Source organism: Chiloscyllium plagiosum, unplaced genomic scaffold (genome assembly GCF_037043375.1).
Source record: "Chiloscyllium plagiosum isolate Xiang-an unplaced genomic scaffold, Cpla_swu_hap1 HiC_scaffold_18, whole genome shotgun sequence".
NCBI lineage: Eukaryota > Metazoa > Chordata > Chondrichthyes > Orectolobiformes > Hemiscylliidae > Chiloscyllium > Chiloscyllium plagiosum.
Genome location: NW_028270156.1, coordinates 3,580,771 through 3,602,969, shown reverse-complemented (window position 1 = coordinate 3,602,969; position 22,199 = coordinate 3,580,771). Strand labels below are relative to the sequence as shown.

Genomic DNA, 22,199 nt, shown 5'->3' with positions numbered 1-22,199 from the left:
TTATTCAAATTTGCATACGTCACCCTTACAGGCTGTAGATATCCGAATTCTTATCCCCCACTCCCCATGCCGACACATTCACTGGGGGAAACCCACTCCCCTAAATTCTGTGACCTGTTCTGTTTGAATATGTTATGATCCCAAATGGGGTCTACTAAAATGGAACCCCGCGTTCTGTCCACAACGAGGGAAAATAATTAGAGTGCTACTCCACTAATCTGTTGTATTTTCTTCTGATGGAAAAAAGACATACAAAAATAGAACATGTTTCAAATATCACTGACTACAGGAAGTCCCTACAGTGTTCCAATCAGACATTGGAAATGATCAACACGAAAACAACGTCCAAATAAAAACTAATTTACATATTTACATTAATTAATATATCACAGATAGTCTCCATCTGCAATGCTAAGTATATCATTCTACAAATAAATTTTGTTCTATTTCAAAAGCGAGTCCCAACAATTATAAACTTTAAGTTACGGCAGCAGTAATCCTGACTATTGGCCGGCTCTTGTCTTCTCGGCTTTACTCGAGCTTTTCCGGAGGCTCTCTCGGAATTTCGAGCTGGTGTGGAATAATTGGACCATTTCGTGGTCTTTGCCGTCCAACACCCTCGGCAAGAAGAGGGAGGACTTTTGAGTCCGGCGGGTTTTGAACCCTCTGCGCGGTCGGCCTTTGCCGTTGATGGAGACGTACCAGAGTCTCTCGGCGCTATTCCTGCGCCTTGCGCCGCCTGCGTTAGGAACGGTCCTGTAGGATCTGGAAGCGTAAGTGTTATAGCCCAGTTCATGAATCCGTTCGACAAACTCACACTCCGGATTGTAGACTTCCTGCAAATGGGTAGAGAAGTTTATGAGATTCATATCCTGAGGCGATAGTGCTCTAAATTATACCAGTCAGCATCAAACTAGGTCCCAATAATTTGGGATCATTTCCCTCCACTGAGTCCCTGAAGGTTCGACAGATTGTTGCTGGAGCAAATAAAGGCGCCATTATGTGGGCCACTATTTATTATATTAGCTTTATTTTTATGGCAGCAGGAATAAATAAATAAAGCTAACCTTGCTCTGCTCGTCATCCTCCCTGACATTAGCAAACTTCGAGTTTTTGGTTTCTATGTCAGATCATCGTTCCTTCGTTTTGTGATATTCGCTGTAAGAATAGCCTGCTCTTCGCTAATGTGTACAGAACACACAACACACAGAGAGAGAATGTGACATGTCCAGTGTGGCAATCAACACATAACAGATAGTAGCTGTTGCAAAGTGACCAACTGTGGTCGGTCAAATTCCAAAATCCTTGCGACCGCGATTTTGGAAATTCGTGATTGTATTTATTGTGCCTTGGAGAAAGTGAGGACTGCAGATGCTGGAGATCAGAGCTGAAGAAGGGCTCATGCCCGAAACGTCGATTCCCCTGCTCCTTGGATGCTGCCTGACCTGCTGCGCTTTTCCAGCAACACATTTTTCAGCTCTTTATTGTGCCTTGCTCAATCGGTTAAAACTTGAAGTAACTTCAGATTAAATCACAAACAGAATCCTGTGAATGTTGGAAGCCCGGGGTGGGGGCTACAGCAAACAGACTATCCTGGTCAAAGGTCATCGACATGAAACTTTTAAAAATCACTGGACATGTCACATTTTCTCTGAGTTGTATGTTCTGTCGACATTAGCAAGAGCGAATGTTACAAAACCAAGGAACGAAGATTGTTAATTGCACAAATGCTGCCTCATCTGCAGAGTACTTGCAGCATTTTCTGTTTCCCCTTTCTATTTCCCCAATGGTGTATTCTTCACCATTGTTTTGGATTAGTGGAGAGACAATGTAAAAACCCATGTGGGCAATTTAGGAAAGAAAATCTGTCATCCTTGTCAGTTCGGTCCTACACGTGACTCCCTACAGGTAGCAATGTGTTGGCTCTTAAGATTAGATTACTTACAGTGTGGAAACAGGCCCTTCGGCCCAACAAGTCCACACCGACGAGCAACCCACCCAGACCCATTCTCCTACATTTACCCCTTCACCTGACATTACGGGCAATTTAGCGTGGCCAATTCACCTAACCTACACATCTTTGGGTTGTGGGAGGAAACCGGAGCACCCGGAGGAAACCCACGCAGACACGGGGAGAATGTGTAAACTCCACACAGACAGTCGCCTGAGGCTGGAGTGGAACCCGGGTCTCTGGCCCCATGATTCATCAGTGCTAACCACTGTGCCACCGTGCCACCCACAAGCTGCCATCTGAAAAGGCCCCTGCAAGTCATCTGATTCAAGGGACCCTGGGGATGGGTAATAAATACTGGCGCAGATAGTGACGCCCACATCCAGGTACAAAGAAGAAAAAGTGAAAAGTACAGCTGTTATTTAACTACTCGTCTGTTTAAAAAAAAACACACGCACTTTATTCACAATATGTGCAAAAGCACATTCCAAGATGTTTCAAATTGAACTTTGTAGAAAGTGCAATGAAATTAAACTTTGCTGCAGAGAGCACGTTGCATTCTGAGGTTGAGGTACTGCACTGTAATTTGCAATACACATGATACTTCCAATGTACATTCCATATCAAGGGTGTGGCTCTAAGAGTTCTACAACTTGCTGTCCGTCAGTATACTATGTAGACAAGCAGGAGGCTGGGAGAACACATCAAGCCAGGCAGCATCAGGTGGTGGAGAAGTCAATGTTTCCGGGGCAACCCTTCTTCAGGACCCTTCTCCACCTGACGCTGCCTGGCTTGCTGTTTTATTCCAGCCTCCTGTTTGTCTACCTTGGATTCCAGCATCTTCAGTTTTTTGTGGTCTCTAGGTCAGTTCACTGTGGCAGGTTGGTGGTAAACTGTGATCGTTCACGCTGAACGTCTGTAGTGGCTGCCCCATCCTTCATCACATTCCCCCACCCAGAACCTGAAATTTGGAACATGCGAGTCTGCAAATACTCCAGCCTGTAAGGTCAACACGTTTCCCGCAGACTAAAGAACGTCTGTTATAGGGAGCTGATGCACCTCCAGCCGCCTAATCTGTGTCCCTGGGAACAATCAGCAGAGCAGTATCCTGTGTCATAGAACCGCTCTACATGTACCAAAAGGAGACAATGCACCTCTTCCCAGATCTTCCAATAGAAAGGCATATTCCATGAGGAAGTGGGAATTCTCTCTTCCTCATTGTTGCTGCTCTGTTGAGAGGGAGTGTGTGTGTGTGTGTGTGTATGTGTGTGCGTGTTTCAGACCACTATTCAAGTTACCTTTTAGTGCTTGGAGCAAGTTAGCGCAGATGCTGGGATCGGTACTGAAAACAACAAATGCTGGAGATCACTGCACGGATGCCGCCTGATCCGCTGTCATTTCTAGCATATTTTTTATTGTTTTGTTTTCAGAACCTTTTAGTGCTTGTTGGAAGTTTTGGTGATAAGTCATCCTGCCAAAAGACTTTGAGAACTGGATACTTGAATTTCAGGGGTTATGAGGAGAGATTATACATTTTAGCCTGTTCTCTTTAGCATTTAGAACATAAAGGAAGTGATCCGATCGAATAGGAAAAGACGGGGTCGACAAAGATAAACTATTTCCACTGGATGGGGATTCTAGCTGTAGGGGTCGGAGAATTTGGGCAGACCATTCTGGAGAGATGTTAAGAAGCACTTCTACATATGAAGGGTGGTAGATGGGTGGAATTTTCTTCCAAAAACCGCAGTCGATGCTGGACTAGTTGTCTGTATTTAATCTATGGTAAGACTTATTTTTTGTTAAGCAATGATATTAAGTGATGTGCGCCAAAGGCAGGTATATGGATTTAAACCACAGATCGGCAATGCTGTCATTAAATGGCGGAACAGACTCGAGAGGCTGAATGGCCTACTCCTGTTCCTATGTTCCTCGAACAGTCTGCTCAAGGAAACTACCCAAGGCTTGTTTGAATAACTGGCTCATCCCCGAGTCAGCGGGGAGTGCTCTAATCCTGCATCACCTCCATTTAAATCAAATCCTGTTCAGGTAAGTGAGTTCAACATTTTAAGGGTGGTATCCTGTTATATTTGTCTCATAAATCAAGTTTCCCCGAATCAAACGGGACGTTTTCATTTTTTCAAAAAGGTTATTTTTTTTTATTTTCTTGTAACGAAATTAGCTCCAATACCCTGAACAGACCAATGAAATACAAGTGCTGGACAATTTCGTCAAAGTTAGTCAGTCCCCCACCCCCGATGGGAAAACGGTTAGAACCTGTGGTGTAGGTATAATGGGCGCTGCTTCTTTGTTATATCAAAGTTAAGAACTTCCATTTTAACAACTATCCCTTTTTGTTGCGATAATTACGCATTGAATAAAAGTTCATTTTTTCTAAAGGCCAAACGTCCAAAATTAGTCGGAAGTAATGTTTTAATAATCGCTTTCCTTTTTAAAGTAAAATTTGAAACACATCATAAGCTTTTTGTTAGATAATCTCAACTATCGGAAGTTGCTCGGTTATATGTCTGTGAGAGGTATCAGTCAATCGTGCATATAACTGCATTGAAACAAACAGAGGGACGTATTGAAAAAGCTGCTACTGAGACGGTAGCACTCTGATGGGAGATAAGACTGGCTGTGACAGAAGGCTCTCTCTGTCCTCACAGCTCCACTTTGAATAGATAAAGAGATTGGAAGCCCGTGATATCAAACGATGTTCTATCTGAATAGCATTTACAGCAGAATAAAGGATCAAACAGAAATTAAGAGAGTCCACCCTTTTTGGAGAAGCATTATTGAATATTTGTACAGTTTGCAGAATTAGAACTGGGAGAAAACAGTAGACACTTATGACATGCAACATCAGCCAGGTATCAGACTTAAAACTATTCTTCCATGTGAACATTAATCTAGTCCAACCAAAAGGCGGCATTTAAATTAACGATCTGAAAAAAATGAACACAATTTATTTCTCACAAGGTCTCTGCTACTGTACTATCACTCGTTACAAAAGCAACTCTGAGAGGTATTGCAGTTCATCCAAACTGCATTGTGTTTGACTAACTAGATTTGAATCAAGCCGGAGGGCGGCTGGGGGGGTAGCCAAGATTTGGAAATTGTACATAAACAACTGACGGTGAGGTAGTTAATCTGAAACTTCTGGCGGGGGGTGGGTTCAATGCGGAGCTTCCCCACTGGTTGGAAGCGGGACTGGTCGCTCGTGCGGTCTCCGGTTTGTGTGTTGCTACATGAATCTCACCATTATCTCCCTCTCCTGCAGCTGGGGGTGGTGCTGGGGCAGGGGGTTGACGGGTGGTGGAGCAGGGGTGGGGGTAGCGGTTAGAGTTCTGGTGGTGACGGTGTTTGATTGGTGTCAATTACTTTCACATTCACACATCAACATAACCATTGATTGGTCAGCGCGCAGTTTCTGGAAACTTACTTTGGGCTTGAGATGAAGACTGAATGTTTGGAAGTTTGTTCTGTGTTCGAGAAGTTATTGGGAACTTTTAGATTTGGCATTTACATCGCAGTGAGCTCACAGCTGTGTCTGGTTCAGTGAGGAGTCATTTGCCCCCCTCCCCCCTCCCCTTTTTTTGATAAAGGTTAGAAAGTGTTCCAAAAGACAACCGCCTCAGGGAACAATGGGAAAGTGGGCTCCATTCCCAGGGATGTGGTCAAGACCTTCCTCAATCTTGCAGCGTTACTTAACATCCCAGAAACCATCAAAATGATCCACATCACTCCCACCTTCTCAATGTTCACTTTAAGTTGGGGGATACCACCCGAGCAAGCCACTTCTTGATGCTATCAGTTAATATCCAGAGACCACAGGATTGTTCATAAAGCAGATTAACAGTTATTGGAGAAAGCGAAGACTGCAAATGCTGGAGATAAGAATCGGGTGTGTGACGCTGGAAAAGCACGGCAGGTCAGGCAGCATCCGAGGAGCAGGAAAGTCGATGTTTCGGGCAGGAGCCCTTCATCAGAAATGAGGATAGCAATTATTGTCCGGTCTCTCCAGATTTCAACAGGGGACTGAAACCAGGCGTTCAGAGGGCCAGTCGGAAAACCTAGCAGATTGACAAGTGGCTGAGATGGGTATACCAATGGGAGGGATTAGAGAGATATGGGCCAAGTGATTGCAAATGGGATCAGATTAAATCGGTTATCTGAGCGGCATGGACGAGTTGAAACGAAGGGTCTGTATCTGTGCTGTCCAGCTCAATGACTCTAACCGGAGCAAACTCACTTCACTGTCAGCCATTGGCGCTGGCTGCTGTTTCTGAGTCAGTACACAACTTCTCTCACTGGCTGAGTATATTTAAAAAATAAATATCTGGCTCTCTCCATGTTAAAGGTGTCAGGGATTGTGGGAATATAGAGGATCAGTCGTCATCACGTTGAAGGGAGGAAAGTAACTGAAGGACCAGATTGTCTAGTCCAGCTCCATTTTTCGGAGTTTAAATGGCGCCACCTATTTATCTCTGAATAAAAACGTTTAACTCAACAAAGCTAACGGGTGCACTTGGCTATGTTCTTGTTGTAGTGTCTAATATTAATGAAGCTTATTATCTTACCCCATCCTGAGGATGTGTGGAACGCTTTTTAACTGCTTCATCTTAGTATAAGAAATGGGCATCTCACCAACAATCACATCATTAAAATGTGTCTTGATTTTAATATTTTTATCACAACGTTAACTCACCGATGCATATAGGCGTCCTCTTTTATTCATAGCTAGGTATTTACCAGAGAACAGACCTTTAATCGCCACAACTCCCACATCAACAGCAGTTATTTCCAAAATACCTGAAAAAAAGAGAAACAGCAAGGCATGCAGGGGGATGTCACATACGCTGTGGTTCATAGATCATGGCAACCTCAATACAGGAAGAGTTAGGGACCAAAATAAACCGAGTTGAACTGTTCCGGAGATTGTGACATAGCAGGTCTGAACATGCTGATAAAAAAATACCCATAATCGCTCTGTGAACTTCCAACAAAACCCCGACAATATTCCTGCCAAAATAAGAATGTTGCGTCCATGGGTGCGACAGAAAAATCCAGTTGAAAGAGGCCGAAACTCGGACTAAACAAACAATGTAGGGGAAAATGAAAACAACAAATGCTGGAGATCACAGCAGGTCAGGCCGCATCCATGGCGAGAGAGAGAGAGAGCAAGCTAACGTTTTGAGTCCAGGTGCCTCTTCATCAGAGCGACAGCCGCCTGACCCGCGGTGATTCCAGCACTTTTTTTGTTTTCTGTTCAGATTCTCGCATCTACAGTAATTTGGTCCAACAATGTAGAGGTAAGTTGATTCCCACTGGTCATTTGGTCTCCCATTATTACATGGTTCCAGCCAATGCCATGCTCACCTACATCTTTTGACCCAAATTTGAGCATCTTATGTTACGATTTTACTCAGTTCCTTTATCAAAATATTTCTAACAGCTGCCATGGGGCTTCGTGAGTTTCCACATCTGTGAACCTTCTTATCTCTTTAATGTGGGATAATTAAAGCCACTACACCTATCACAGGTAGTACAGGTGCTTTTCAGATATTTATATCAATCTCGTAGAACATCAGTCGCTTTCGGCTTAATCTAAACGTGGTTAACTGCTTTGTATCCAGAAAGCATTCATTATCTTGTGTGCTCTCCCGCCACCCTCCTCTGCTGTGTGCCATACATTACGGAAGTCTAACCATCGGATATTGTCTCTACATTATTTCAGTTAATCCCCGTTCAGGCTATTACAGCAATTCATTGCTAATGGTATCGCGGATGCACCGTAAACAAAAGGTTGGAAGAAGAGGAACAATTTAACCCGCTTTGTGGTCTTAAGAAAACAAATCTGAGTTAGTCCCTAGAATGGCGCAACGCATTAGAACTGCAATGACACTGACCCTTCAGGGGAAATGACGCGTGTTGGGATAAATCCCTGGCATGGGTCGGCTCCTTCAGAAATGTTTTTCAGAAATGTTTAACCAAAGTGACAGCTCACTGGAGTTAGCCATTGTTCAGGGGAATAAACTAGCTTCCTGTCGCTCCTGGACTGATCCCTAAAACAGAGCCCGGAAAACTGAGCACATTGCTGCCCACAGCACGTGGACTGGCCTCAGCAGGATAAGAACAGAGAGCTCCGAGGTATCAGAACCCAGGAACTGTGCTCCACTCAGACCCTCAAATCCTTCATCACACCCTGGGAGATGACAGAGCGTGTTCAAAGCACGCGGCGGATCTCTTAGATTTTATAGTTGAGTAGGGGATGGATTTACATCCAGCGATCGACTGAAATTTGCAGAATTGTCCGGGGTGGGAGCTGCTCTGAAATGCTTGGGGGCCGGATGAGAAAGTTGGAGGTTGAATGTAAAGCTCACTGCGCTGATGCTGAGCAGAGGAGTCGGCCGTTGCTGGACCCTGGTGAATAGGTTGCGAGCCTGATACTAATATGTCCCTAACAAGCCCCAGGGAAGGGCACTGCTGGAATAACTACTGACATCGCGAAAATAAACTGATCCCCCTCCCAAAAAATGCACAATGAAAAGACATTATAATCATATAGTATCAACTGTTAAACTAAATCTCCATCCAATGTGAGAAGATGCTTTTGGGTAGAATTACGATGAGGGGAAATTTGAATTCAGAAGTTGCAGATTCTAAACCAACCCATTCCCTATCCGGACCTTCTGCAGCCCTTCGCTTGCGTTTCAGATCCTACACACTCGGTTCAAGGAGCTTTCCGAGTTTCCAAAAAAGACATGTGGTGTCAAGCAGTGGGATAAAGCCTGGGGCTCAGTGCAGTGACATCCAGCGGCACGGTCCAATATGCGCCCGCACCCCCTCACACACCCCCACACCAACCCCCTCACACACCCCAACCACCCCCCCCCCCCCCCCACACCCCCACACCCACCTCTCACACACACCCACACACCCCACCCCCTCACACACCCCAACCCGCCGCACACACACATCCACCTCCGGACACCTCCCCACACACACCTCATACACAGCCCCACCCAACCCCCTCACACACACACATCCAACACCCCCTCCACACACACACCTCACACACACCCCCAGCCAACCCCCCTCACACACGCATCTCCCACCCCGACACACCTCCCAACCCCACCTCACACACACACACACACCTCAAACATACCCCCCCACACCCACCCCACACATCACCCCCCAAGCCCCCTCACACACATCACCCCCCCGACACACACCTCCCACCCCCCTCACACACCTCCCCCACCTCCCCCCACACGGACACACACATATCACTCCCACCTACACATCAACTTCCTTCACACACATCATCCCCCACTAACATACACCCCTCACCCCATCACCCTCAGCTACACATCACCCCCTCACACACGCACGTCACCCCACCTCCTCATCACCTCCCAGCAAACACATATACACCACTTTCACCCCCTCACACACACATCACCCCCCAGTCCACACACCACGCCCTCACACAAACATTCATTACACATTTCACCCCTATACACACACGGCCCATCTCATACACACCATCCCTCACACGCACACACCGTCACACATACACCCCCTCACAGACACACACCCCCTTACACATACAGACCTTCACACGCACCCACAATTCCCCTCACACACACACCCTCTCACACTCCCCCCTCACACACACATACTCTCACACTGCCCCCTCACACACTCTCACACTCCCCCCCCCCCCCCCACACACACACTCTCACACCACCTCCACACCCCCACACCCCCCCCCCCCCCCCCCACGTCGCCACTTCGCTGTCACCTTCGGAACACGGAAAGTTCGGAGTACTCACTGAAGATGCTGTTTTTCTCCAAGCTGCCATCAATCTTCCCGTTCAGGTGGATCTGCAGATGGTACTTGGTGGCACAGTACAGCCTCCTCCTGCGCGGGGCACCCCCGAGATGTTCATAGACACCCCCCCGGCCGCCGGCATCTCTCCGCAGTCTGGGCTCGCAGGCCAGCGATGGGCCGCACGGCTCCCTTGGAGCCGCAGCCGGCGCCCGGGCCAGCGGTGACTGCTGCGCACTCAACTCCAGCGAACTCAGCAACAGGCAGACAGTTATAATCATCGTGGCATGGTCCAAACCCAGGCGGGTACAATCCGAGGCGGAGTGGCCGGCTCAGGGGCTCCCATTAATGAAATGCTCCCGGCGGGCGAGCGGACTGCGGGACGCGGCGCTGCACTCGCTCACACTCCGGGTACTTCATCTGTCTTGACCTTGTGAATTAATCCTCACTTGGCCGGCCCTTCATAATCCCCCTTCAACTGGCGCCTGTTCCGCAGATCCTCCTCCTTCCCAAATAACGCAGGGCAGACTGCAGCTAAAAAAAAGGCACAATTTCACTTAAGACACTATCGTGAGATTTCGGCGCAGCTCCGGCGAGCGACCGCGCATGGGAATGAAAGAACTTTCCTGGGAACAATAGCCGAACTCCAACCAATTGATACAAAGGAGAGGGAAGGAGCTATCAGCCGTGTATGTGTGTGTGTGTGTGTGAACTCACGGATAAGATTACAACATGACACACATTGGCTCAATGCGGAAAACCGCATCACAAAGACACCAGCAGCGCATCTGATGGAAGACTTTCTTCAGAGCCCCCTTTTAACAGCCTCACCGCACCCCCACCCCCCCCAAAAAAAGAAGACTAATTATATACATGAAAAAATATACACACTGAAGGGACAGAGAGACTATTCCCCAGGGCACGCGGGATCTTGCAGTTCCTATCAATGCTAGCTAACAATACGTGACATCCTGAGGTGACTGATGCTAAAATGAAGCAACTTCGAAAGGCAGAGGAAGAAGACGGTCTCTTCTAAACAAACAAAAAAGCCCACAGTTTAAAAAAAACACTGAAACTGCATGCGAAAGGGATTCGCCAACGTTGCAAATTGTGTTCTAGAAGGCACTCGGGGCTGCAGTCCAGCCCAGTCCCACTCATCCACGTGAAACGACCATTTAACACCTTCTTATAGTCTTCTGATAGGCTGCTGTCGCATCGGGCGTGTGCAGGACTTTAACGTTGCGTTCATTGAGTGTACCGAATATCACCTCCCAGCCCCCGCCTCCCCACACCCCCCACCCCAAAAACTCGCGCACACCTCCAGCCCAGGCTGGTTATCACAGTCTCCCCCGCACCCCCTCCCCAACCCCCCCTCCCGCAACCCTAAGATAATTTATTCGCCGAATGCAGTCACAGGAACGAAGTGCAGGAGAATGTTATGTGAATATGTAGCACCTCTGTTCGCGAACTGCACCGGACTGTGCCCAGAGAAATACGCACGGTCTTTTTACTTAATTAAAACTGTTCATCTTTTTAGGAAAAAAAGAATTTCTTTCCAAAACAAGCACTCACGCCGGTAATTCCTTCAATACTTCTATTTTCCCTGAGAATTAATTAGCCCACATCTGTCTGATGTGTGATAGAATCACTTGCAGAGTATTCCCCAGCTGAGGTACCGCTCGATGATTTGCTGTAACCGGCAGCTCAGAGGCTCGAAATGTTTCAGATGCTGATAAACCTGCCGAGTTTTTCCAGTATTCTCTGCCTTTGTTTCACTAATCCATCCCGGTTTCGGGGTTTACCATCAAGGATGTTCTAAGAAAGCGATGCACTAATCGGAATCTCGCTTGGAAACGTCAATTCCAAAGAGATATATTGGGAGCGGATCCCAAATTCGTTTACTCCTGTAACATCCGATTTACACCGCGATCTGGAATAACATCAGAGCCCCTGGCCATCTCCCTTACCCATCCCGGGTGAGCTGTTTTTACTGGCCAGAAATTCCTGTGAATGGAAACCTGATTGTCTCACGCACAATCCATTGCATACCTTAACGAAATGCGGCTTGCGAACCGATTTGATCATTGAGGTGTGTGGGGCGGGTAAGGACACAATCGAGGGAACTGGCTGTCTTCAGTTACAATCCGAGCCAGAATGGAATTCATTACAAACTATTCGAGCTAAAGTTTGTTTCCACTAATATCCGATGCCTCCAATCAAAACACACAACAAAATCCAATCGTTGTTTAATGTTGCAATGGAGACGTATGTGCTTAAACCAAACCCTTTTTTAAAAGGTTGAATGTTAATCACTGGACTATCAAATAAGTGGAACAGCAACGTGCAATGACCTTTGTCAAAATTGCCTGCATCCCGCCTACATGGTGGTTACCATTCTCATAATGGCTACCCATTGACTGTCGGTCTCCGTCTGCTCTCGCCAGTTGCTGGGCTGTCATTTCAACTCACTCGTGAGATTGCCAGGAATTCCCCAGCCAACCCTGCCCTTCACTCGGCCAATTTAGACCCAATCAATCTCCCATTCGGGACAACTCACTCCCCCAACAAAGTTAAAGCGATTGTATAAAATAATCTTCTGTTTGAACACTTATAATATCAAGTGGTTCTTTCCGGCAGACAACACTCAAATGGAACCTCGGTGACGTCGATTATAAGTTGTCTGGTGACCATTTCTCTCTTTTTTTAAAAAAAGAGTCTGCTTTTGATGTGGTCTGGTTCTGACTGAGGGTGGTACTTTAGATGTGGTCTGCTGTCTGTTTCTGGAAGCATTTTTAATTAGCCCTTAACCTCCCAGAAAGTGCTTTTAGTGGCCCTACAGAAACAATACTGGAACAACTTCGTTTGTGGAGATTTTTCCTCTCGTCTCTCTGCTCCCCTTTGCTGGACTTACGGAGACCCCTTTGCCAGACACAGCTCTTCAGTCCAAACACAGAGGTTTCTCAAGGAAGTTAGGGACTGAGGGGTTTGGCAGTTGCGTCTTCACTGTGTATCCAACCGAGCAAAGGGGTTTGGCAAAATCTATCCCCGTGTATTCGGGATCCCGTTACAATCGCGTCGAACATGAGGGGCGGAGACTGTTCAATCTAACCAGAGGTTGTCACTTGCAGCGGTAGCTGTATCGCTTCCAATTATATCCCGAGCAATTTGGTCTCACTGAGCTTCTGTTCCACACGCCCATTGCTCTGCGTTTGGCTGCAGAAGGATCGCTGTGGTTTCAAAGTATTCTTTGCGTCAGTTCAAACTACATAGTAAGATGCTGACGGATCATTCCTATCCACACAACATATCTCCATCATGTACACCGCAGTACAACTGTCAGCGTTCCTAGTCACACGTTTTTATATATATATATATATATATACATATATAATAATATCGATATCGATCCAGTTTTATGAACAAATAGCTGAATGAAATAGAGATAATGAAAACAAATACTTCGGAGCAGGAAGTGCAGACGCTGAAGAACACTTCGAGATTCACAACACACAATGCACTATCATCTAATAAGAGGACTGCATCTGCCTAGCGCATTTTCTAAACTGGGAGGGTGTACACAAAGTGGAGGCTGGGTGCTCGCTGTTGGAATTAAGATTATAGCCCAACAGGTTTGTTTGGAAGCACTAGCTTTCTGAGCGCTGCTCTTTCATCACAATTACCTGAGGAAGGAGCGGCGCTCCGAAAGCTAGTGTTTCCAAATAAACCTGTTGGACTATTTACCTGGTGTGTGATTTTTAACTTTGTATCTCCCAGTCCAAAACTGGCATCTCTAAATCATTGTAATTAAGAGGTATCTATTATTAATAACCATAAGGGGAAGGGAAGAGGGATCAGAAAGCAATCCCCCCCCCCCTCTCAGAAAGCGGAGCATTTTTGATCATTACAAAGTCATGGTGAAAAATGTATTTTCGGATTCACTATTCCCAATTCCTCGTAGGCAGTACATCCTGTTGGGAACTATCCCTCTGTCTGAACATGTCAATGACTTACTGTGTTCAGTGGGAGCGGGTGAAAAAAAGGGCAAGTTACAATTTGTAGCCGCAACAAACACAAATGGGGGTGGTATAAATTCAGGACCACCCCCCCCCCCCCCCCCCCCCCAACACACATACACGCCTCCTCCACCTCTTCCTCGCCAATTAAAAAGTCATTACTTGTTCAAATATTGTGCGTTCTCTGGCCCCAAAGAATGCAATATTCAAAGACGGTCATTAAGTGTTACCTTCCATTCTTAGTCGTTTTGTTAAGCAGAATTACCGCTAAACAGTTCTTTCAATAAAAAAGACCAGATTCTTCCTGTAATACTATTGAAATGTTATCTTTCAGAGAAACTGCCGACTGTTTCCTTTCAACCAATTTTGTCACGAAAATGAATGGAAATATTTCCCGCCCCTCAGCTCTTTACGTGTATAATTCACAAACCATTTCCCACCTTGAACTCTTTTTGTAGCATTTAGGAATTAGGCGCTGATTAATAGCATATACCTAATTGATTTTTTCTGATTGAAGTGAAAAATTCGATTAAGAACAGACTGGAATGGCACTATTTTTTATTGGTGTTCACGATAATTTGACATTTTTTCTCTCATCGACAAAGATGCACACCCGCTGTATAACTGACACGCCGTAACCGCCTGTACTGCACCACTCCGCCCAACTGAAAGAATTACCTCAACATGTAGCTCATGTTCTGAATTTAAAGACATTACTTTGCACTTTTCAATATTTTACCCGTCTACACTTTCCTTCCAAGCCCCGCCCAGCATTTTTTAAAAAAGGGGAAATTTCACTGAAAAGTAACTACAACTGAAATGATTATGGATGGCAACAATTCACGAATTCCAAACTTTTCTCGCTTCTAAAACAAAATCTGTTTACTTTCATAAACGGACAAGCGTTGAATGAAGCGGGATAATTTCGATATAGTTTTCAATATGATCAATAATCATTAGGTCAGCGTCTGAATGCTGATGTCCCTGGCTCCAGGAAAAATCACAGCCACTGTGCTGACCTCAAGAGAACTAATTCAATCTCTGCGAATAAGCACAAAAGCTACACATTACTGAACCCACACAACATAAAATCTTCGGCGCCAATGGTCTGAAATATCGACACATGGAACGGTTAGAACACAGGGAGAGACCATTTGGTCCGTCGAGTCAGTGCTGGCTCTAGCTAAAATGATTTTGGCTAATTCCCCCTTTCCTGTCTTTTCTCCTTAACCCCATAATTCGCACCCCACCCCACACACATTCCCTGACGTAGATTTAATTCCGCTCTGGGAGGCTAATTGTAGGCATTGTTGTATAAATGTGTTTTCTCTTTTGTCGCCTTTCGTTCTGTTGATAATCACCTTAAATCATGTCCTTCGCTTCTCAATCCTTCTGCCAGTCGGAACAGTTTCTCCCAGCGCAGAATCCCCATGACTACAGACATAGAACAGTACAGCACAGAAAACAGGCTCTTCGGCCCAACACGTGCAAATTATGATGCCATGATGCCATTATATACTAATCCCACCTGCCTGCACATGGTCTGTATCCCTTTATTCTGTGCCTGTACATGTGTCTGTATCCCTTTATTCTGTGCCTGTACATGTGTCTGTATCCCTTTATTCTGTGCCTGCACATGGTCTGTATCCCTTTATTCTGTGCCTGTACATGTGTCTGTCTAAACGCCTCTTAAACATTGCTCACGTACCTAATTCTACCACTTCTCCTGGCAGCGATTTCCAGGCACATATCACCCTCTGTATAAAAAAAAAAGCTTTCCTTGCACATCACCTTTAAACTTTTGCCTTCTTCACCTTAAACTTGTGGCATTTGACATTTCCTGACCACCTCCTTCAAACTTCCTCTCAGCCTTTTCATCTCTGAGGAGAACAGCTTCACCTTTCCAACCTATTGGCATCTGCGAATTCTCACTCCACCATCCATCCTTGGGAATCTTCCATGCACCTTCCAATCCTTCATGTCTTTCTTAAACTGCAATGCTCAAAGTTGGACACAATTCTCTCGATGACGCTTCATATCAAGCGCAGGATCTTGTGTATCTTCCATAAAGGCTGCATTTTAACCTGTCCTGCCACATTCAACAAACTGAATAAAAATCTTCCCAAGTCCGCCTGCTCATGAATTGCATTTAGAATTATACTTTTCCGTTCATATTGTCTCTTCGATCTTTCTACTAAAATGGATCACTTTAAACATCTCATTAAACAGAATCTATCAATGCACCAGCCTATCTTCGGCCAGTTATTTTGTTTGTTCCAGGCTGAGCCAGCATTTATTGCCCATCCATAGTTGCCCTTGGGGCATTGATGGTGAGCTGCCTTCTTGAATTGTTGCAGTCCCAGCGAGCAGAAACATCTGACAATCTTTTAGGGAGGGAGTGCCAGGATCTGTTTCAGGCACGGTGGCTTAGTGGTTAATACTGCTGCCTCACAGCGCCAGGGACACGGATTCGATTCCAGCCTCAGCTAACTGTGTGGAGTTTGCTCATTCTCCCCGTGTCTGCGTGGGTTTCCTCCGGGTGCTCCGGTTTCCTCCCACAGTCCAAAGATGTGCAGGATAGGCGAATTAGCCATGATCAATTGTCCACTGCGTTCAGGGATGTGTAGGTGAGGTGCATTAGACAGGGGTAAATGTAGAGTAATAGGATAGGGGACTGATACTGGATCTAGGTTGGTTGCTCTTCGGAAGGGCGGTGTGGACTTGTTGGGCCAAATGGCCTCTTTCCACACTGTGGGGATTCTGTGAATAGGACATGGACGTCGATACATTTCCAAGCCAGGATAGTGAGTGACTTGGAGGGGAAATTTTAACTGGTGGTGTCCCATATATCTTGTCCATCGATGTAGAAATGGTCATGAGTTTGGAAGGTCCTTGAAGTGCATCACTAACCTCTCCATAATTCATCAGACTCTTATGTCATCTCCACTGTACCCTGAAGTGTTAACAGATGAAGGAAAACACTTGCCTTAGCATGATTCCTGCAAAACCCAAATGTACAAAAGCAATATTTATCACTATTCTCTGAGTCCTGTCTCTGGGCCAGCTTTAAATTCATGCTGTCACTGTCCATTTTATTTCACGGGCTTCAGCTTTGCTTTAAGTACCTTTGTAGTTTATCAAATGCCTTTTGGAAGTCATGACCGAGCGCATTTTTCTCATTAACTCTTTCTGTTACCTCATCAAAGAATCATGAAAAAATTCACACAATTTGCCTTTAACAAGTCCGTGTTGACTTTCTTCAATTCATCCACAATAGTCTAAGTAACTTCTGATTATCTATCATTTGATTCTTTCTAAAAGTTATCTCTTTGCAGAAAGTAAATTAACTCATTGTCAATGCGGTATTTATCCTTGCGCCCTTTTTCGTGCAATGTCTGGCAGTCGAAATTCTGCAGTTCTCTGGTACCCAGCCCGATATTTCAGGAGGGCGATTCGAAATTTTGGCCTGTACTTCTGTAATTTCCACGTTTTGTTCCTCCGTTATCTTTGGATGGTCCCACTGAATCCTAGGAAATTATCAACTTTGATTCCCGCCTCAGGCAATTGTGTGGAGTTTGCACATTCTCCCCGTGTCTGCGTGGGTTTCCTCCGGGTGCTCCGCTTTCCTCCCACATTCCATAAATGTGCAGGTCAGGTGAATTGGCCGTGCTAAATTGCCCGTAGTGTTAGGTGAAGGGGTAAATGCAGGGGAATGGGTCTGGGTGGGTTGCTGTTCGGAGGGTCGGTGCGGACTTGTTGGGCCGAAGGGCCTGTTTCCACACTGTAAGTAATCTAATCTAATCTAATTATGGCAAGCATTATTTTACAAAGTCCATCATATATCTCAACTACCTATTCCTTCATTGTGACTACCGCAGAGACTCGTCTTGGTTAAAGCAGATATAAAGTATTCTGTTAGTATCTCAGCCATCCACAGTTCTGCATGTGCAGATCCATTTTTTTGGTCCCCAGTCAGACCCAATTAGCAATGATATTTATAGGAGGCTTTTGGATACACTGTTATATTAGCTGTCAGTCTGTTTTATGCCTCTTTATTTCCTTCTTCACTTCTGCTCTGGTATTTTCTTTTCCACTACAAACTACTGGTTCTGACTTTCTGGTGTGTAGAATGTGGAATCACTCTCCAAGACGGCTGAAAATACACGACACAAAATTACTGACATTGTCTGATATATGAGACTGTTTGGTATACACCACATAGAATAATTGACAGAATAATAGATGTAGTAAACAGAGTCATTGGCTGCATGTAAAAATCTCCAGAGAAAATCTCGGACCTAAATAGAAAATAGATATTTCAGACATTGTCTGATATGTACAATTTAAAATCACTGGTTCACATCAACTACTTCTGCCTCAGCAGCGTGGGCAAATTGCAACACCTGTGGATCAGATTCCATCAGTGTACTCTCTGCATAGCGCAACACTGCTATTAAAAAAAAGATCACTTTACTGAGATGAATACCTGATAAATGATTCAATCCCAAACTCTTCTCATTCTTGTGTATCATAGGACATAGAATTAAAGACGGAGGCCATCGGCTTAACACGTCTGGACTGTCTCTCCAAGCATTACAAAAATAATATCTTACATTTCGGCGTATTCCCACAATAATGTTGTGTCGTTCTTCCCTGCTTTTTCCCCGTAACCCTGCAGGGGAGAACGACACACCATTATTGCGGGAATACGCCGAAATGTAAGATATTATTTTTGTAGTGCCTTGGAATTTCATTTATATCGAGCAGGGTTCGTCCCTCAGAGGTCTTTCATCACAAGTTAAACGACAAACATTGGAATGTTATCGATCAATACACCTTTCTCTCTTCTGCTTGACAGGAAGGGAATTGCTATGATGCTAACCCAATCAAACTGACCTTTGAACCTTTTCTGCTGTACTTGTTCTCATGCCTCCGTTTCTTCAGTTCATTACCGGTCTGAGCTTCAGTCACTTTCTCAGACATCAGTAGCTTTCGTCCTTGACAAGTCACCGCTGTGCCCTCTTTGTCCTGTGCTCTTTGATCTCACCTGCCTGTCAGCAACAACACACAAAAAAAGAAACAGGCTACAGTCAAAATGCATTGCAAGCAAATTCATTCCCATTCACCACTTGCAGGCAAGCAAAAATAAATCTTAGCATCTGATGAGCAACTGTGTTTGTAGGGCATGTCGATAGGACCACATTTATTCATTCAGTACCTGGGGTAAAATACATGCCAGATTTAATTATTTTAGGTTTAAATGTAGAAAGTTAAAATAGATCACTTTGACCTCTGTGAAAGGGTATTGGATCCTCTAAGCCAAAGTATGATCTCACGTCCATTTGTAACTTTGTGACACTAGTTATGTATGAGTGATTAGTTACGTATGAGTGATTAGTTATGTATGAGTGATTAGGAAGCAGCGTTTCAAAATACTGTATGAATGGAAAGCTTTTCTCAACTGTAATTGGATAGGATTCCTTATACTTTCAGCTTTCTTTTACTGCTGACTTCGGGTTTCAACTACTTCAACTACCTTTCAGAGGGTATTAGAAAACTCTATACCTTACAACAGTGTTATCTTTGTGGTGTCCTGTAACACTATCATCCAGTTGTGGACTATTCAGCAAACGAAAGAAAATAACTATAGGCAGTACTGATTCAGAACCGATTGGATGAGGTGATTTGATAACAAGCTATCTCTCAATATCTAAAACAGAATTGTCAAACATTCGTCCTCATGCTCCAATATTGATGTTATATGAGTAGAGAATGATATAATTCAGAGGTAGCAGAGGGACATTACAGATATTTTCTAATCAACCTATTCAGAGATGTTGTGACACTCCTATGCAGTAGTTGGGACTTGAAGCCTGGCCTTCAGACTCAGAGATAGGGACATTGCCACTGCACCACAAGAGGCTTCTTATTAGAATGATGTTTTCTGATCAACTTGCTCAGAGATGTTATTATATCCCTTTGGAGCATGAGATACTTTACACCCTGGCCCTCCTAGTTCAGAGATAGGTATACTACCACTGAGCCAGAAGCATCTCAGACAGAAGTTATAAGTACTATTTAACTTACCTTTTTCTAACTAACCTGTTCAGTGATGCTATTACACACCTCTGATGGGACTTGAACATGGTCCTCCTACTCCAGAAGTAAGGATGCTACACAAGACAGAAGTTATATTAATGGCTCCACACTGCTGAGCTTTATGCTTGCACACAATGCAGCCCTCAATTAACACAAAAAATTCCATTTATTAAACTTCAAAAGAGCAACAAAAAAATTGCCTCTTCACTATAAGGGTGAGAAATTCACTCCATTCAGATAGATAGATAGGACTGAGGAGATACTTGGTGTTTCATCGCATTTCTGCTGGCTGCCAGCTAACACAAATGGAACACAAGGCTGATAAATCTGGTTGCCTCTTAGATACACCAGCAACATTTAAACTTCCCCATGCATTCCCATCTTGAAGGTCTCACCATTTAGTTAGCAAGAATGCTCTGATGTCTATAAATAACTTTTGGAATTAGTTCTCCTTAATTTGGTTGCAGGCAGGGCTCAGATGAATCTTGCCTGCAATTGATTACAAGTCACAAAAAACTATTTTGATCCTGAGTAAGATTAGGATGTGTCTCATACTGTACAGTATAGAAATTTATAGGCAACTTATTATCAAAGAAATATTAATTAATTAGAGATGTTTATTAAAGAGCAACACAAATTCTTCCAGAACTTATTATCAAATTAGATTTGTTCATCTCAGAAATAAAAATATGCAACTGGAGTACCATCCCAATATTTTGAATCACAAAACCACAGTGTGGCTGTCACAGACAGTTTAGCTTAAAATGTGCTCACAGGGCAAGAAAACACAATAATTGACAACTATCATGTTTCACATTGGGTCAGTTTTCCACAGAGTGTTTAATAATGTCGCTACTATTGCTGTTCTTAAGCTTAATATTTATTCACTAAAGTTGAAAAAAGTCACCTGCATGAAAGTTGCTTAATACGCTAAATGGATATTGTTCACCCCGTATAATCCATAAGCAATATATAATTGATTTCCCAGCCAGGTAGTCAAAGAACACATTCCACTTATTGTGTCAAAAAGTCCTTTGATCCCTGTCAGTACATGAACAGAGAGAGGAGAAAAAGGGAGAGACAGACAAGAATACAAGGAAAACATTCTTCAAATCCAAAAGGTGTAGGGTCTAAAATAAATATCTGAAAACTCTGAATAGGGAAAAAATGATTGGAAATGGTGAAGAATAATTAGAAGTCATTATAGTTAGTCAGTCATGCCAGCTATTGGATAGTATGATGTTTGTGTGCCATTATGTAAACTATAAGTGCATGGGTTGAACTAAATGATCTTGGTCATAAAGGCTTGGTTATCTATGAAGTGATGACATTCGATAATTTTTAAAAGATCTATTTTCATGTTTATTTTGTTCTCATTTAGAGAGCTTGAAGAAGTACACTTGCAAAAGAAACAAGTATTTGATTCAGGTTAAAAGGGTTACACTCCCAGCTTATTGTTCTGTTCAAACAGGAACACAGCGGTGTCAGTTCACTCCGAAAGAAGAAAGATGCTCAGACCATTTATGAAAGAAAACAGATGCAACCAAAATCACCGAAAGTATCTATTGTAGACTAAATTTGCAATAGCAAACAAGTGACCTTAGGAGAATTTTATCTTCATAGTGAATTTAAAATGCTAAATAATTGAAGTTAGATACCTCTTTTAATGAGACTGGAAAAAGAAACTTGTGGTGAAAATGATTGAGAGTAATCGGAATGAGGAGAAGGATTGGGTGCACATGGGTTATAATGGTTTCAGCTGTCTTGTACCTTCTATGAAGTACCACAAATCATGGCTTCTTCTATTCCTAAGCCACATTTGGTTTGTGTTCTGCCCAGGTTTGAATCACTTCTCTAGATTTTTGATCTTTAGTTCTGTAAAAGTATCTTTCTGGATCTATTCAAATGACACTACTCATTATTAAAAAATTTTGGATTATTTCCTGTCTCTCTTAATTAATTTTTTTGTTTCCTTGGTATCTTTTTGACGTTGACTGAATAAAAATTGAAACCATCCATGCTGCAATTCTCTGAATCCTTTCACTGTCTCTGTAATTTTCAAAACTACAGTGACCACAACTGGGCATAACACTATGTCTTACAACATTAGACAACATGTATTGAAAGATTCAATTTATACAGCAAGCATTCCATCTACCATTTAACCATTACCATATGCTATGCTCCATTAGTTGGTCACTATTGCACCAATTTTTTTTTCACAGCAAATTCTTTGGTTTCAAGCTATCTTGCCTATTTTAAGAAAAAAGCATATTACCTTGTGTTTGTCAGTGTTAAA

At 43.9% G+C, this 22,199-nt stretch overlaps 1 protein-coding gene across 2 annotated transcripts; it reads right to left on the bottom strand.

Moving 5' to 3' along the window:
* Positions 1-209: 209 nt before the first annotated feature.
* Positions 210-12,084, bottom strand: fgf3 (fibroblast growth factor 3). 2 transcript variants are annotated; one of them, XM_087996151.1, is made up of 4 exons: positions 11,838-12,084; positions 9,793-10,322; positions 6,660-6,763; positions 210-836 (listed from the first exon to the last, which is right to left on the bottom strand). In XM_087996151.1, exons 2-4 carry the CDS (start codon positions 10,067-10,069, stop codon positions 504-506), a joined length of 714 nt encoding a protein of 237 aa, XP_087852277.1. In that variant the 5' UTR covers positions 10,070-10,322; positions 11,838-12,084; the 3' UTR covers positions 210-503. The 2 variants fall into 2 exon arrangements, with proteins under 2 accessions (XP_087852277.1, XP_043562294.1); XM_043706359.2 differs by lacking the exon at positions 11,838-12,084 and adding an exon at positions 10,680-10,895.
* Between the last annotated feature and the right edge of the window lie 10,115 nt (positions 12,085-22,199).